The sequence below is a fragment of the Oenanthe melanoleuca genome, chromosome 8, assembly GCF_029582105.1.
Source record: "Oenanthe melanoleuca isolate GR-GAL-2019-014 chromosome 8, OMel1.0, whole genome shotgun sequence".
Lineage (NCBI taxonomy): Eukaryota > Metazoa > Chordata > Aves > Passeriformes > Muscicapidae > Oenanthe > Oenanthe melanoleuca.
In genome coordinates this window covers 11,334,776-11,352,341 of record NC_079342.1, presented here as the reverse complement: position 1 = coordinate 11,352,341, position 17,566 = coordinate 11,334,776, and the positions used below count along the sequence as shown (strand labels likewise).

General features: G+C 40.0%; 2 protein-coding genes across 5 annotated transcripts in view; one reads left to right on the top strand and one right to left on the bottom strand.

Moving 5' to 3' along the window:
- TGFBR3 (transforming growth factor beta receptor 3) overlaps positions 1-13,575 on the bottom strand; it is a 108,169-nt gene extending 94,594 nt beyond the window's left edge. The window contains exons 1-2 of one of the 2 annotated variants that reach the window (XM_056497940.1): positions 13,351-13,575; positions 1,378-1,549 (exon numbers count right to left, since the gene is read on the bottom strand). In XM_056497940.1, the coding sequence (XP_056353915.1) occupies positions 1,378-1,438 (61 nt within the window). In that variant the 5' untranslated portion in view covers positions 1,439-1,549; positions 13,351-13,575. The remainder of the gene's footprint in view (positions 1-1,377; positions 1,550-13,350) is intronic. The other variant, XM_056497941.1, reaches the window with a different exon arrangement.
- Positions 13,576-13,594: 19 nt separating this feature from the next.
- The window catches only part of BRDT (bromodomain testis associated), a 47,226-nt gene continuing 43,254 nt past the window's right edge, over positions 13,595-17,566 (top strand). For 2 of the 3 annotated variants that reach the window (XM_056497936.1, XM_056497937.1), the window contains exon 1: positions 13,616-13,965. The gene's annotated coding sequence lies outside the window, so the exon portion shown is untranslated. Of the gene's footprint in view, positions 13,966-17,566 lie in introns of all 3 variants that reach the window. The other variant, XM_056497935.1, reaches the window with a different exon arrangement.

The window sequence follows — 17,566 nt, the reverse complement described above, 5'->3', positions numbered from 1 at the left end:
GCACTGATGTCCTCAGCTCAGGCCGCAGACACTCTCAGACACACCCTGCACTGCTCAAAGTCTGTCTGTAACGGAGCTATTGCAAAATGTCAGCATCATGTACTATTAAACAATTGAAATTACTAATGTTGGATGGATGCCTTCAAGGAGGTCAAACCCAGAGAAAGTCCCACAAGGCTTGAGGGCTTGAAATAACAATTTTCCATGCTGAAGATGAAATGAAGCCAAATTGTAACACATTTAATTGCTCAGCCCTGTCTCTTCCAAAGCTGGTCATCTTTTCCACAGTGAGGACATCTCAGATTTAAGCAAGCCATCTGTCCACTGTCCACTTTTCCCACTGTCTCATTTTGACTGACTGTATATCCACTTGGCCTCTTCTCTAAAGACCCACACTGTATACAAGCTGGACACACAAGAGGCTTCCCCTTGCAACCACAGAAAGAACTCTGACAAACAAACATACTGAGTACAATCACTTCAGTCCTTGAAGAAACTACAGAATAAACTAGGTACTTGAACTCCACAGATCTTTCCTTTCTCTGTCACAAGTTATTGCAACATACTGCTTTAAAAATCCCCAGCTAGGCCAAAATGTGGGACAGGAACAACCCCCTCAAATGGTCATGCATGTTCCCAAGCTACAAGGACTCCATTAACACTGACAACTGTTATTAAAAGGTTTTTGCCATCATCACTAATGACTTACTATAAATCAGGGTATACAACTGCCAGGAATGACCTAGGTGAGGTTTATCCCAATAAGGCAGGAAGGATGGACAAACTCAGTGACCTATTATGAACCATTCTGGGGCTTTATCAGACATACTTTTTATCAAGTCAAATAACTGAGGCTTAATTTCAGAATATAGGTCTTGGAGTCAGCATGGAGCTGAGCTGGTACACCCTGTCAGCCCAGCTCTGTAGAGCCTCCCTAGAAGCCTCAGCTCCACCAGCCCAACCCTACACTTGAGGAAATAAATCCAGCCTCTTGGCAGAGCCAGTAGCTCATCATGCTGGCAGAGCTACCCTGCTTCCGCTCTCAAAGGCTTCCATATCACTCCCCCCACCTTTACAATACGTGTGCACCATGCAATTCTTAAAAATAAAAAGGTAAATAACCTAAATAATTTACATTACTACTGCAGTTCTTAAAATATTTTAAGAGTGAACATAGATGCAAGAAAATATTCTTATAGGAATGCCATTGTTTCTCACATCATATATGATGCAATCATGATCAAAATAATTTTATAGAAAACCTAGACATAAACAAACTTGAGGTGACCTACTTTTTTCAGCACAAAAAGCATTTCTGATCAACAATTCTAAATATGCACAGCACAATGAATGCATGATTTGCATAATACCACCTACCTGCAGCTGCAAAGCACGAAACCATCAAAGCAAACACTGAAGTCACACAACTTAACGACATTTTTGTAAGTGCTGTGTCTTCTCAAATCAACTTGCTTTATGGCTCTTCATGTAGATTTACTTTCTTTGAAATTTGTGGTGTTGCTTTGAAATCAAATTTTCTTTTAATTGCCTACAGAAAGAAGTAAAAATAAATATTAATACAAATACAACTTACAAAAATGTTATTAGATATTTAAAATTATCTCTCTTCTAAGAGGAGAAACAGAACTCTTTCTTGAAGGACTAGTAGGGGAAGTGCATTTTATATTGCCAGATACCCTAAGTACCAATAACCTAGTACTTTTCCCCTTGTATTTCAGTACCTCTTTGCAGATGCTGCTCCCTTATACTATACATTGTTCAAGTTAGGATCTGCTTGGAAATGAGGCCCCAGAGTCCTTTCTGTCAGCTAATACTGAAGTCCCACTGAAGACTGCCAATTGTCCTCACACCCTCAGACATGTTTATTTTAAGTATTCAGACTTTCTCCGGGACATATAAACATTTGTTTGCTTAGTTATCTGCTGCAACTTTTACTATAGCATGGAGAAATGTTGCCTATGTGCTCTAGCTGCTTGACGGGTAAATTGACACATTTAACTCATCATTTCTCAGTATGAGAAATCCCAAAAACTTTTCAATGCCACTTGACACTAAATATAAACATAAAACTGCTCAGTATTTTTATTTTAAGAGATTTCAAGACATGAAATACCAGGTCAGTTAAACAACTCTCATGTGCTAACTAATAAATGACAATACAGCTGACACCTGCAAGCCTTACAAACATGACCCCAGAATTTGCCGCAGATTTTGGAGGAGAAACGCTTAAGCAGAGCCACAATATCCTCTCTTCCACCTTTTTTTCTTATTTTTTTTTTTTCCTCTATTCTCAGTTATCTAGATGTCTAGAATAAGATTACAGACCAAGGAGGTAAAAAACCAGAACACTCCACACGGACCAATAACATTTCCAAGGCATAATTCAGAGCTGCCAGTATGTGATTGAAAAGCCCTAAGCTTCTACCCTGATTCTGCCAGTTCATGAAGGGTGAATAACAGACTTAAATGAAAATTTGGAAGAGCTTTCTGAAGAGTGAGCTCACTTGCTTGAAGATATACACTCACAAACTTAAAAAGGAGGATGAAGAAAATATCTAACAACATGAAAAGGTGACAAACTGACACTGAGCTTCATGAATTTAGGATGAATGATACCCAAAATTGCAGCTTTGGAGCTGACAGTTAAGTCAAAAGACAGACAAAACCACTACCAATACTCATTTATGATTAAACCTACCAAGTAGGCAATTAGTCAACATTTTGCAAAATCTGATCACGTGTGACAGGAATCAACTAAAAAGCTGCTATTAAGTGACCGCCTGACAGTACCAAACAAACCAACAACAACAAAAAAAAAAAAAAAAAAAAAAAAAAAAAAAAAAAAAAGTGAGAAAATTAAGCTATGGTACAAAATCTGCCAGATTTTGCTTCCGTATGAGACCTGCTGTCACTAGAAAAGAATGTGAAATTGCAAACTAGGAAAACTAGGAAAAGCTAGTCCACAAAATAGGAAGATATTTCCCTTGAAATAAGAGAAGAAAGCTGTGCAAAGGGATAAGGAACCTAAACTATTAACCCAAGAAGTAAACACAACTGCTAGTCAACTTGACATTCAAAAGAAATTTCCAAGAGAATCATCTTTTCCTTTGGGGTATATCTGGGTGGCTATTTTTGTAAATGAGATCATGAAAGGGCATATTAAAAGTATAACCAAAAAATCCCAATGTGGAAGAGAAAGAAGAACCCTTGAGAGTTTTGGGTTTATTGAATATGTTTTCATGCCAGTGCTTTGTACTACAACAAGCTGCAAGGAAGGCTGGCAAAAGAGAGCATCTGAATCAAAACCACTGAAGACTATGGGGTCATTTTCACTGAAATCTGCTGTTGTAAAGGCCACTAGTCCTGGTAAAAGTGAGGGTCTAAAAAGCACAAAGACCCTGTTTTCTTGAGAAATATTTATTTGCAGATACAATCAGGAATATGTGCTGCTGGGAATGTCAGGAAAAACCTGACTACTAGTAGCTTTTATCAGGTTTGAAAGAAGACAGGAGAAATGGAAGGGGTGGAAACACAGTTTGAAGTACGTAAGGACAAGCAGAGGAGAAAGCATGAGGTTTTCATCTGGTTTCAGGAGCCTCTGATGTCCATGAGAATTTTGATGCATAAAGCTTAGCTAGAACCCAGTGAATAGCATGGTGCTTCTGAAAGATACCAAAGCGCTGACTGGAAGGACAGATCTCATTGCTATGCTAAGCTAGAGGACAACAAATGCTCCTTAATTCAGTGGCATCTGAAGCAATCTACATTTGTTAGAGCCAGCAGCAGACAAAACACAAATCACTTGAATGCACTTACTGTTTTCACTCTGCCTTTCACCAACAGAAATAACTTTTTTGTAAAAATCTGCTACTCATCTTCCTCAGAATGTCAATCTTTGGATTTTTTAAAGCTAGCCTTTGAACTAAAAAGTCACCTTTAATACTACAAGATGGAAGAATTCACAGGTTAGAAGCATGATGCTTACTTTTAAAAAAACATCTTTCCCTACAGATTTTCCAGTTCTTACCAACAGGCACTCCCAGATCATAAAGCTCTGTGATCTATGGATGGCTTGTCACTAACAAATGACATTCTGCACTGTTCTGCCACTAGCAGAAATGTATCCACTCCCACACTGGCCTAATGCTCTCCAGAAAGGGGATGGGACTCTGCTCTAAAATGCTTGAAGAACTATAAATGAAAATAAACAAATGTACACCCTGGGATTAGGCTCAGGCTTCAGGACATTTGAGCACCTTTCTACTCAGCCCAATTCTGTACTTCTAGCCAAGTACCTATTATATAACAATCTCCTTAGCTTTAACTTTTACACACTTTTCTTCTATTGGTAAATCTATTTTTGCTTACTTCTTCAAAGCTTCTTTACTCATTCCAACCTGCAGATGGCCAGAGTCACAGATTCTGGGGCATTTCTGTTTCCTATTAAAGGCTTCTCTAGCATAGGAATTTGCCACATTTCTTGCTGAATTGGGATCTTATTGTTTAATTTATTCCTTTTATTTCTGTTCCCTGAAACCCTTTCCCCAATAGCCACCATCTGTTTCATTAATCAGTACCTACCCTTCCCCTACAAGCTCTTCCCCTGCTTTAACTCTATCCTTGTTGTCTAAACTTTTCCTTTACTCCCTGAAGAATAACTTCCACTTCCTCTCGTCCTTATCAGCATGGACTCTTTCCACACGTGGTGCCAGAGGTTGCCCAGCTCTCTACAACACTGCTAACAAACACTTCTCTACCAAAGCAAGCCAAAAATCCTCCACCTCTAAGTCACATCACAAGCACCAACAAAGTGAGCGGGGATACTTGAGCGAAGCCAGCAGGATCTGTCCCTTTGTGTTGTTTTGCCATAGCAACGTGAACCCAAGTTTCTGGGCCATCCAAGGCCACCTTCACAGCCAAAGCTTTTTCACTTTTTATTTGCTTGTTTTATTCATGGCAACCATTTCACTTATTCAGCTGGTTTTTCTTCCATTCGTCCAAGTTGCTTCCCTATGTAAATGCAGCGAATACATGCATGCCATGTGTAAGTAAAAAAGGCAACCATTTGTAATCAAGTACACCCAATCTCAAGCTAAAAAAAACCAAAAACAATAAACCACCAATTGTTAATTATATGAGTAGTTCTATAAACTTAGGAATAGCGAAAGAGTTTATTTATAACCTTACTCCTATTAAAAATGCATTTTTGAAGACTTTTTTTTTATTAGCTGACATTTATCATGTCAATTCTGCATGATTTGTGCACATACAAGTAGGAAAGCTGATTAATAGGATTAGCAAATGTTCATGTGGAATTGAAAACTTGTACATATTTTTAAATGCCTGTGTCCAAGGCATATACACAAAGTCCCACCATTCAGAACTCAAAATAGTAACTTATTCATAAACTATAAGGGGACAGATTCTGGCTTAGAAACAACAAAGTGGTTTCATTTTCGGGGAATATATGAATAGCAATAAAACTAAAAGTCCTGACATATCAAAAAGCCCAGGGAAAAAGTAACTCTGATGTCCTGCAGTTCACATGCTGCTGTGCTTGTAATGGGACATTTCAACAAGTCACAGTTAAAGGCTATGGGAACTGGAAGGAGTGCCAAAGGAAGATGTTTTATGCCATTTAGTAATTGTGCCCCTGTATTCCATGTGATTTTTGTTTCAGTATTTTGTTTATTTATTTTCTTGTTAATGTATTACAATGTGGCCTGCCAAATTACAGGAATGAAAATATACACAAGTAAGTCCAATAAAAATGTGAAACCATTTCACCTATTTAGTAACAGTATACTGTAGAGGGATTTTGTTACCTGGTACATACTTTGCCTAGAGCTGGAATGAATCTCCAGTTTGGATAGGGGATCTACTCTCAGTATCATTTCATAATCAACTTTCCCTTCAGCTACCCAACTTTTTTTTTTAATCACCTGATTTTATTGCTGTGAGTTTAGATGACACCAGGCACTGCAAGTTTCAGCTGAAGAATCACTGCATAATATAGCACAAAAGTAAGAAACAGTTTACAGAAACAGGACAAAAATCATTCTGTTACATATTTCCAGGACTTCCCTTCCCCCAAACACAGGGAGGTACGCAGCTAAATCTTCCAAGGCTGAGGGCAAGGTTTTGCTTACCAAGTGTAAACAAGAGAACAGTCTTACAGGATCAGGATGTAGGAGAATTTGAATACATGGAAGGGAAGGAAGTGCTTTCGGACATCTTCTTGTGGAAAGAGCATACAAGATTTCCACAAGGAGTAGACTGGAACAGACTGCTTTTGGACAACAGGAGAAATTCCTAGAGGTTACTGAACCTCTACAGGAGGAAGCACAGATGGCACTGCAGACAGAGTTCAATAAGACCAACACCCCACACATAATCTGAGTAGTCAAACAGATTTTTTTTACTTTATTGTAGAGCCCTCAGGACATATCTAAACGGAGTGGAGAAAACAAGAGGCTAGGATGCTGTACAGCTCTTGCACTGTAATGGCCCAAGCAATCTGCAACCTCATAGCAGCTTCAGCCACGTATTTTCTGTTCAACTCACAGCTACTCTATTCTTTCACAGGCAAGAAAGTCATAACAGGTACCTTGGCCCTCACAACAGCACTCCCTCAACACCTGCCCAGAAAAACAACACTGCTTCTCCATCTCCTAATTAGAAGTAAGAAGCAGAATGCCTAAAGTAATCTTACTGATCTTACCAGGGAATACCAGTAGCACAATTATATGCCATCTTTCTGATATACATTAAGGAAGCAGAGAGAAGAAAAAAAAGCAGAGATTACTAGAAACATACACATATAAAAACAGAGCAACCCAAGAAATCTCAAATGTACATTTAAATAAAACTCAAGTTCTCAATTAACCAGTAATACCTCAGCACAACTGACAGGAACAAAGCTCATGTTTTTCAAATGAGACTTGCTGCTTCTGAAAAGTTTACTCTGAAACAAAAACAATAGAAACACAAATCTTCACACTGAGCAAGACCATCATAACTTGTATGAAAAAGCATCTCTACAACCTTTCCATCTCATAGTTAAATTTCTTTGGACTAATTACTAACTTTTTTATTGTTTCTAATTGGAAGCAGAATAAGTTTCCTGGCACTAGACTATCTATCTTATGATTCAAAAGCGCAGTAGCAGCCAACAACTTCACACAAATTAAATTTATCTTAACTTTTACTTGGCTGAGTTTCTAATTGCACACCTAAACTAAACAGATAGCAACTCTAATGTACCTATCAAGACAGATATAACCCTAGGGAAGGCATCTCTGTGGAATTGAAGCCACAGCAGGATGGAAAGTTACCAAAAATTCATCAAGGCTTCTTCCACTCAGGGTAAAAGATTTCAGCAAACTGCTATTAATGAATGCTTGGCACTGTTACTTTGTTCAAAACTGAGCTGCAAAACCTTAGGACTCTATCTAGAAATTCTACCTAGAACCGCCCTATCAGGAAAACAAACTAAATCAGTCACTAGTGGATTTTAAATCTTGAAATGACCTCTACACATTTAGAAAAGTAGTTTTGAAACCATGACCTATAAATACCTGAAACTGTCTGGGTTAATTGTGAGAAACCCACAAGAGTATGATGAAAAGGAAGACTACAGCATTAAACATAAATTCACTGTACAAGGATGCAATTCTCTTTGGGAAGGGTAAAACAAGCAAAAAAGATAGTAAATACGTGAACAGGATTGAAAATCAGCACTTCCCATTACAGGGGAATTGGATGAGGTGATACAAACCAGCCCTCTTCACTGCCATGAGCTATTAGATACTACAAGAAGTAAATTAACAGGCTGAAATATTAATTACTAAGTATTTTAAAGTTAACTGCATGCATTATCAAACCCACATTTTGGAAAAAAAGCCAAACAAAACAGAACAACAAAAGAAGTGTGTCTTTTGGTCTCTAGAATAAGGAAAACTCTAATAGGCAGGCAGATTAATAGATTATTTCTTCAGGATGCTAAACAAGAATGTAAGAGAAACACATTTACCAAAAGTTAACTGTTAGCCACTAAACTTTCAGCAGCATATCTTACAGATAGGAATACAGATACAAATAGGAAAGTCCTAAAAGTGACACACAGTTAAAAGAATGAGTCAAAAGGAAGTTTCCCTTTGTGTAGGGGTACCTACCCTTTCCCTGTCTGTCAAATAAATGGTATAATTCCATTTGTTCAGCAGAAAAACACATTCAGGTTGAAGCAAAATTTTTCATAAATTTTTTTATTTATAAGCAGTTCATTGGGGATTTGCTTCAGTCAAGGTATGAATCACTAGCATGTTCCACTCAGAATGTGGATACACTCCCAGAAAATCTTCACCATTCAGAACTTCCTTTAATCATTGTACATTAAATGTATAAATGACAACTGTAAAAAAATCTTTGGGCATAGGTATGGGGAGAAGGAACAAATTCCTGTAGTCACATAAATAATTTGGCATCTTTCTGCCAGAAGTAAATTGCTACACCTCTCACTGGAGTAAACCAAATCACCAGATCTACAAGTATTTAGAAACAATGGTGATTTTAACTACTAGAGGGAGGAACTAATCTATCACAGAACACAATACTGGAGGAGTGACTTGGTTCATTAATGCAACAGCTTTATTACAAGAAAAGGCTCACCTTTTCAAATACCACAACAGCTGCTTTGTAAAGTAGAACAGAATTTTGTTCCACTCAATTCATTGTCAAAACAACATATCACATGTGTGATAAAACATTACCCTAGCTCTTAATCACACCGTGTCAAATGCAGCTACAGTCTAACAACTTACTTGTCAATGTAAGGCAAAAGAGGACATAACGGTCTCCAATTCACATACAGCTTCTTGGCAAAGAAATACATGAATTCAGCAAATTTATACTACACAGTAAGCTCACTGGATACTATGGGTTTTTTTTATTGTCCCTGACTCATACAACTCACCAATTTCCAACAGAAAATGCCTACGCTTACTAAGGAGAATTAGAGAATAAGTGAATTGCCATTATTCTTTAGAATCACTAACAACATTTTATGTATCACAGCCCCTATTGCCTTCTGTGCAGAAGAACAACCTCTACACTGTAGCTCTATAATTAACCTGTTTCAGACCCAAGACCTCTAGATAAGCTGTTCTCCTGCAATCTAAACAAGTCTCTTGCAAGGTCACAACTGAAATAATGTAAAAGAGAGGCCCTTTCCAGCTGACTTGAAAAATCTTACAGCATCTTACAACAGGAAAGAAAAAAAAAATCTGAATTTGGCCAACTAGTGTACTGAAAATAGATAATTACAGAGAAGTGCTAAATATAATACAATTAAACTTGTTAATAATAAGCAGGTGTAGCTCATTTTGAAGTACTATTCGCAGGACAAAGATGAAATTATTATTTTCACATTTTCCTCAAAAACACCATTCATTTCATTATAGAAACATCAGAAACTAGCATACTTTCCAAGACATAATTATTTGTAAGCAGTACAAATAAAGAGTTACTACACTTAAAATGAAATATATGAAATAGTCTCTCCTGAACTCAACAAATATGACTACTGAGATAATGATGGTCATAAAGTGAGTTCTTCTTTGAAAAGATCTATTTTGTGATACTTGAAATTAAAAAAATATGGAATATAAATTAAGTGGCAGCTTCAAAGTCCCTCTTTCCACGATTTCCAGAGATGTGTAAATCTTTCACTTTGGCTACCACAGAGTTAATTGTTGCTGCAATAGCACAAGAAATGCTGCTCTATTGGATGACTGCCAGCACAAAAAAATGCGAATCCACAGCAATGGATAAAGCAATTTCAATTACACTACTTTTTGCTAGTACATTTTTATGGCAAAACATGCTTCTATTCATGAAGTGGCTAGAAACTAGCATACCACTGTAAATCACCACAAATATTACTGCTATAGAAGTAATGCTTATTTATAATAGACAAATATTTTGTGGAACTAGATCAAAAGCAATGTGATTGCAAAGACATTTACAATTTATATCCCAGAGAGTATTGTCTGAGATTCACATATATGACCCAAGAATTGGTAATCCATGTCTTACATGTTAACACAATATTATTGGAGGTATCAAAGAAAAGAATTGTAAGATAAATTAGGCAAAGATTTATCGCTATTTTCAAATCACATTAAAGCAGAAATTTCAGCTTGGCTTTACAAATTACACATTTCAGGATCTCAGAGAACCAACAGGAGAGAAAGTTTTGGGATTCCATGAAAACAACAGAAGATGAAGACTACCAATGGAATTTAACATACACCTTTTTGTGCCTTCAGCTGCAGGCAACATCATGTAATGCTCTTGGAGAACTATGCATGGTCATTGAAATATGCATATACTTTATATACATATAAATATACATATATATATACATATATTTTATACCTCCCTACGCAGTTAGTGCCATTCCAGAACCAGAGCTTACACAGTTGCTTTAAACCTGACCTGGGACTGTTAATTTCAGTTGAACGCTATTGTGTCTGTACTTGCTGTAACACTTAATGCTGGTGTAATATACAATTGTTACCACTCACAAGCAGCAAATTGGCTACTCCACTGCAAATGCACCTTGGTATGTTTTTATCCCACCATCAGTGAAGGTGGTTTAACCCCAAATAGAAGCAGCAAGATTCCCACATTTACTGTGGGTAAGAGCCCGCTCCCCAGGTCTTACTGGGGAAGAGCGGACAGGCTGCAAATTCCCATTCTTCACTTTGCATTCAGCCATCTGTTTGTACCTCCATACCTTCAGTATTTGCCATTTGGCTGCACCAGACTTCACAGACCAGAAAGCAATACAGATTGGTACAAGCCATCCACATAACCTTCTTTGGCAACTGCCTTGACATTCAGTATTCCTGGTACAAAAGATCTAATCATTATGCCAACATGAATCAAAAAGGAAAACCATTATTGCTCTGTGCTGGGACTGTCAGTTGACCTCTACAAAAATAAGCTAGTAATGACTTCTTAAAACCTAAAAGAATATCTAAAAATATTTTCTCTTATGGAAATTCTAAATACTAGAAACAGTTTCTTGTGAGAATACAACTGCTTTGCAAGTCAACTTGAACTCTCAAGATGTCTATATACAATCACAAATATGACATAGTAAGAGCTCCACTGTGAAAATATTTTGTCTAGTTCACTATCTGAAACTTTGCAGGATTACTCAAAATATAATTTCTTGGGTTTAATTCACTTCAAACATCTCCAAAGAGAAATTTCACTAAAACAAACCTCTAATGTTTTTGCAAGTCATTAACAGCTAATGTGACAAAAATTGCATTCAGAAGAATGGGAGATATGCCTAGTAGAGGAAATTTATAAATAAGTATTTGAAAACAATGTGTTTATTTTGAAGCATATGGGTGTTCCAAGTAAATTAATAGTCACCTTCTAAAGAAATACTATCAAAAGTATGGGCCCAAAGTTTTAATAAATTACAACTGTGGTAGTAGTAAAGACTTCATAGACAGAAAGTTTTGTGTTCCCCCTGCTGGTTTAGCAGTTGACTTCCAAACACTGTTCCTGTGGTAGGCATCAAGATGCTTGGGTATGAAAATAAGTTTTGCGTGCAACAACTGAAAGTCTCTTGTTAAAACCATTCACATCCTTGGTGGATATCACACGCTTTGACTAGATGAGGCTCTGGACACACAAAACACACATAAAAATCAACAACAAAACAAGACCTCCCCAGAGACAGAAAGCATGTCAAGAGAAAAAAATCTGAAGTGTCACTTTAAACTTGAAAACGTTGGACTGCAGCAAACAATTGGGGGAAGCAAGTTTCAGAGTAAAGGACTCTTCACTGAAGGAAGCCAATGACCCGCCACCACCCCCCACCCCAAACACGCATCCCTCCCTTCCTCCCCAGGTCTGCATTCGAAGAGCAGCTCCTCCTCAGCTCCAACTCAAGCCCTGTAAGCTTTCATGGGGTAAACCGGAGCTCTTCAAATGAATAAGCATCTTCCACTAACATTTTACTAACACTCTCGTTGGGAATCCTTTGACAGGACACCTGTGCAGTGCTAATTAAAACTCAGCTACCAACTCATGCTGTGGCAGGCACCCATGGAAAAAAGCATGGACTGTAAGGCAAATAAAGTAATCGCTTTGGGTGTTCTCCCCACTGGGTGTCTAATATCAGCCTGTTCGATCTCACCAAACAAAAAGTAGATAAACTTAGATCAGTATAAATACAGACCCAACCAGAAAAACTTTTTCTTAGAACAAAATCATGGTACTTGTACATCCAAGTGTCTCTGTAATAACTTACAAACACTATCAGAAATACTATCAGAAATGAACTGTGCTAATGATCATACATTTGACAAGAAAATAATAAATTATAACAAATCAATTTTAAGAGCTACAGCTTAACAGAAATGAGATAAAAATATTTATATCTGGCTAAATCCACAGCAGTGGAAAAGGCATAACTGCACATGCACACTACATCTGAAGAAGTCCTTTTTTTTGAAAGGGACAAGAAGTATCATATCCTATGCTGTTTGACGCCAATGATAATGACTTTGGAATTACAAGTGCACTTGAAACTGGGGAAAGCTCGTGTTTAAAAAGTTACTTAATTTATATCTAACATTGAAGCCACATTCTTGTTATTACTAGGAGAGCTGTACTCAGAAGCCTGCAGTGACTTGACTCCAGTGCATGTCCTGCAAAATATGCAGCAGTAACTCCCACATGTCAACAACTCCTCAGTGGAATAGCACTGAAGGACATCATACATAAGGGACATCAATACATGAGCGACATCATACTGGCCTTGACATTCTGCGCAGTTACACTAAACTGACTCCTGCTCGTACACTGCCGAGTTCTCACCTGGCCTCAGAAGGGTGCGAAGACACACTAGCGCACAGCAGAGCGAGCCTCTGCGGAGGATTTCGCTCGGAGCCCGTAACTCGCCCAGCATGTACCAACCAGCCGGACACAGTGACTGTCACTGGGACACCTGTAGCTCCCGCAGCTCCCCTCCCCAGCCGCCCACCTCTCGCCTCTCCCCTCAGTTCCCGCAGAGAGCTCGCAGCTCGCACGGTGCCGAGGGACGAGCCGCTCCCGGCGCTGCTCACGCTGGCCGCCCGGCAGCTCCCGCACCCCGCACCGGCCCCCGGGACCCTCCCGCCCAGCCCGCGAACGGTGACACCTCGAGGGGCGCACACCCCGCGGCCGCCCCAACGGACAGCTCGTTCTTGAGGGACGCCCGGCCCGAAACGCTGCTGTTGGGGAGGGAGTCGCGGCCGGCGCACCTACCTGGCGGCAGGTCCGTCCACGCCGCGTCCCGCGGGGCAGGCGCGCAGCAGCGCGGCTACGCCATGGGCACGGCCAGCCGGGACGGGAACACAGCCCTCACCAAGGCGGCCCAGCGCCGGCCACTGCTGCCCGGCCCGCGGCGCGCGGTGGAGGCGGCGCGGAGGCGGAGGCGGAGGAGGCGCGTGTGCGGCCGGCCGGCCCCCGGCCCGGCAGTAACCCCGCTGCGCACGGGGCGGGGCGGGGCGGCAGAGCGGGCGGTCCCGCCATTGGGCGCGGGGCGGAGACGCCGCCGTGACGGCCGCGCCCGCGTGCAGCGAGCGCGCGCCACAGCCCTTGCCCCGTCCCGTCCCGCACCTGAGCCCCGCCCGCCTCGCCGGGAACCGTGAGGGGATCCTCCGCTTGTGCTGGTAGCCAGCGGCTGGGAAGCCCCCGCGCAGCCCGGGCGGGAGGCACAGACCCCGCTCACGGCAGCCGGGGCAGCAACGGCCCTTAAGTTACCGGCCTCCAAACCGCGTGAGGCCGCCGGGCACCGCGTCCGTAACGGAACCTGGGCTGTGCTCGGTGTCGGGCCCGGTGTGAGCGGCGGTGTGACGGTGCCCTGCCCTGTGCACCGAGGTACGTCCCTGCAGCCCCCAGCGGGCCCAGCTCCCACCGGAGGCTGGCGCAGAACGAGGCCCCGGCCGCCCCCTCATGCTGCCAGCCCAGCCAGGGCAGCCTGAAGCCTACATCAGAACGAGTTTTGGCCAACACCGCAGAGCTGACATCGTTTACGGCAGAGCAAACTAATCCTCGGGGTTCATTACACTAGAAAATAACAGAAAGTGCGGAAGGCACGCTTGAGGTTGTCAAATCCCCCGACTTCAAGACTATCGAGTTTTGGAGCAAACTGCCATGAGGGAAGCTACACTGCAGATGAGGCCTTTCCACACTTAGCTCTGTTCAACCATAACTCTATCCTTCAGCAGGATGAACAGAGTTAATTTCTGACACAGTCCTGCAATGTCAGGTGTGTGCTGCTCTCTGGACCTGTAAAGGTCATGATAATGAGAGCAGTACTAGAACTCGGCAAACATAATTACACCAAAACTCCCATCACAAAATTGAGCCCCTCTCCTATTATTATCCAAATAAGCAATTGTTCTTGTATAGGCATTGAGATCATGTGGAAATACAGAGAAGTAGAGAGGAGTTTCAGGCTGTTACAGCAAAATTGTACTATTTTAATTGGCTTTCTTACTGAGGGGATTAGGGGTGAGTTGATGTTTTTCATAATGCTCTTTGACTTCAGGGCTTTGCCCTGAGTCGCAAATGCCAAGTTCTTACATCTACCCAACATGCGTATTATGAGAGTTCAGACACAATTTAGCCACTCTTGAAATGCCAGTTTGCAACCCAGAATTATCCACTGCCATTTACCTTTGACCTCTGTGTTTGGACAAGCCTTACTCACAGTTCTGCTGCACGTACCACACATCATTCAATGGCTGGGTCCCCCAAAGACCAGTCCTCAAAACTTCTACATTATCCATATATGAGAGCTCTAGCAAGGAAATCAAAGTAAATCAAATAACAAGCATTTAGTCTACATTAAATATTTTAGCAAATATGCTTACAAAACCTGGAGAAAACCTGCAGAAACAAGTAAAATACAAGTTCAGACTGCTTGTTGGCAGCCTAAGCTCACTTACAGAATTTTTTATTTATTTTTAGTGTTTGAAAAGTTGTGCATGTTGGAGCATGACATACCTCCTTTCTTATCGCTCTCATATGTAAGATGCAAAATTTTTGCAAGAGAGATGTGGAGGTGGGGGAAGTCCCTTCAACAGAGAAGAAAACTAATAATCTACAGCAATATATGTATTTCAAGGCATATTGTGTGTCTACTATATTTCTGCTAGCTAAAATTCCAGACTGCTGATTAAAAATGGGATTGAAACTTAAACAGACACATTATTTTTATTTTGATTACTCATTTAGGTCCCAATCCTGCACAGATTAAATCAAATAGATTAGGTTCACTCAAATAAGCAGCCATGAGAGCTGTTCAAGTGTGTGACATCAAATGTGTGTGCATAAGCCTTTGTAAAATCAAATCATTTGTACATAGGTCTAACCTTAGCCAAGTTATTTTCACCATTTTCTGTGATGTTATTAAGAATAGATTCTTGTCCATTGAGCCAATTCTGTTAGGTAGTCAGCATCCTGGAGCAGTCTAGGATTTATCCCACTTGCCTTGGTGTTTGAGAAAGTTAAAGAATAAGACACAAAGAGCACTGATTTTTAGTTATAAACTAAAATGTAACTCCGACTGAAGCCATGACAAATTGCCACATTAAAGTACAATAAGGCACATGGGTTGGCTCACTCAGGAACATAATGATATACATTAAAACTGCTTTGGCTTTTTTTTTTTTTTTTACATTTCGTGGCTGAATAAACAGAAAACACAGAATTTCCTCTTAAAACCACGGAAAATTCCTGCAATCTTAACTGTAGTGTCCAATCTTTGCAGCTGAGGAGCACAATTATTTACACAATTTACATTTTTACTTACTTTTTAAATATTTGCTGATCTAATGATCAGTCCCAGGCAGGATTATTTTACTTAGCAGTCATTGGCTCAATCCAGCAATGTAATGTATTATCCTCACTAAAATGTATGAAAGCTGTGACAGTTCACTTTTACAGGTGCTACATTTTTCATGGTGCTACAGAATTAAGCCTAAGTAAATGTAAAATCTTAAAAAATATGCACTGTTAAAACTATTGACATCACACTTAATTTTTTTCCTCCTTTCCCAGAAAATACAGTAGGGATACTCCTGTGCATAATAACTACCCATTTACTACTCTCAAAAAGTTCTAGACTAGTTTCAATTACTAATTTCATGTTATGGTTGTAAAACCCTAACCTACACAGAAGAGCCAGCTGAGTTCAGGTCACTGACACCATGAGCAACATCAATCTGTTATCTGCATCCAGCCTGAGCTAACTAATCCTTCCCAGGGATGGGTTATTCATTTGGATACCATTCTATATTCACAGAATAGTTTGGGTTAGAAAGGAGAATTAGGATTCACTTGTTCTTAAAACTTTTGCACTAAACCTGTCATTGCCTGTGTAATAAGAATCTTCTCCTTCTTCTGTAGTGGTTAGACTGGGACCTTGGGACTAAATGTGGATCTGGGGACTGTGTGCTGTCTGACAGGGCACTGAAAGCACTGCCTGCTAATTAACAGATTCTTATGATCAACCCACTGCCATGAGTCCAAGTGGCCTTTAAATAGTTGCTGCATGTAATAGATACTGGATGTAGGCATCTGATGATCACTGATTTATTTATAGCACTATTTAAACGTGCTTCACCCACCAAAATAAATAAAAGGTATAACAGCTCTACAAAATGTTTTTTCCCAAAATGACTTGGAGATTCTAACTGAAAACACAGACTTCTCTGAACAAGCAACTTGGTATGAAAATGTTTTCTTGTCATAAAGTATTTTAGGATCCAAAAATTTTCAGATATTAGTAAGGACTAATTCTCACAAAACTCTCCTCATACAGTGTCTAGAATCTTTTAAAGGCTAAAAGATTGTCCCAACCAATAAAGCATTAGAAAAGAAAAAGAAAGCTAGGAAGGACCACACTGTCCTAAGAACTGTTCCTGTTTGCTTTTAAATTTATGGATCATGTTCTACATGAAGCCAATACAGGTTCTGTGACAGTGGATTCAGAAAACAGGCCAGCAGGCATGTTCTTGATCCACTAAGAATGTTAAAGAACCACTGGTAGTTTCAAAAGTCCAGAAAAGAGTAAGCATGGTAATTCACTACATTTCAAAAACCAAATAGATGAATAGGCATCCTGAAGGGGTATCTTGTACATAAGATAGGTTTGGAACTGGGATCAAGCACAAGGAGTGTGTTCAGATGAGTACAGTCACTGCCCAGCACATCCATTCTGTCCCTCTCTGCGGTAAAATGTTGTTACTTAAAATTAGCTTTGTGTTTTAGGCTGATTTATTGTGCTGCTGAAAGCAAGGAAAAGAAAGGTCTAGAAGTACTAACCATAGATTGCTGACTAGATATGCGTTGTTATTCTGCAGTAACTCCATTGTTTTAGTCATATGACTCTACCCAACAACCTTTAATATGAAGGTTCAGTTAATATACTTAAGCCATTAAAAGCTTCTTAGGAAATAACTCATTAATACAA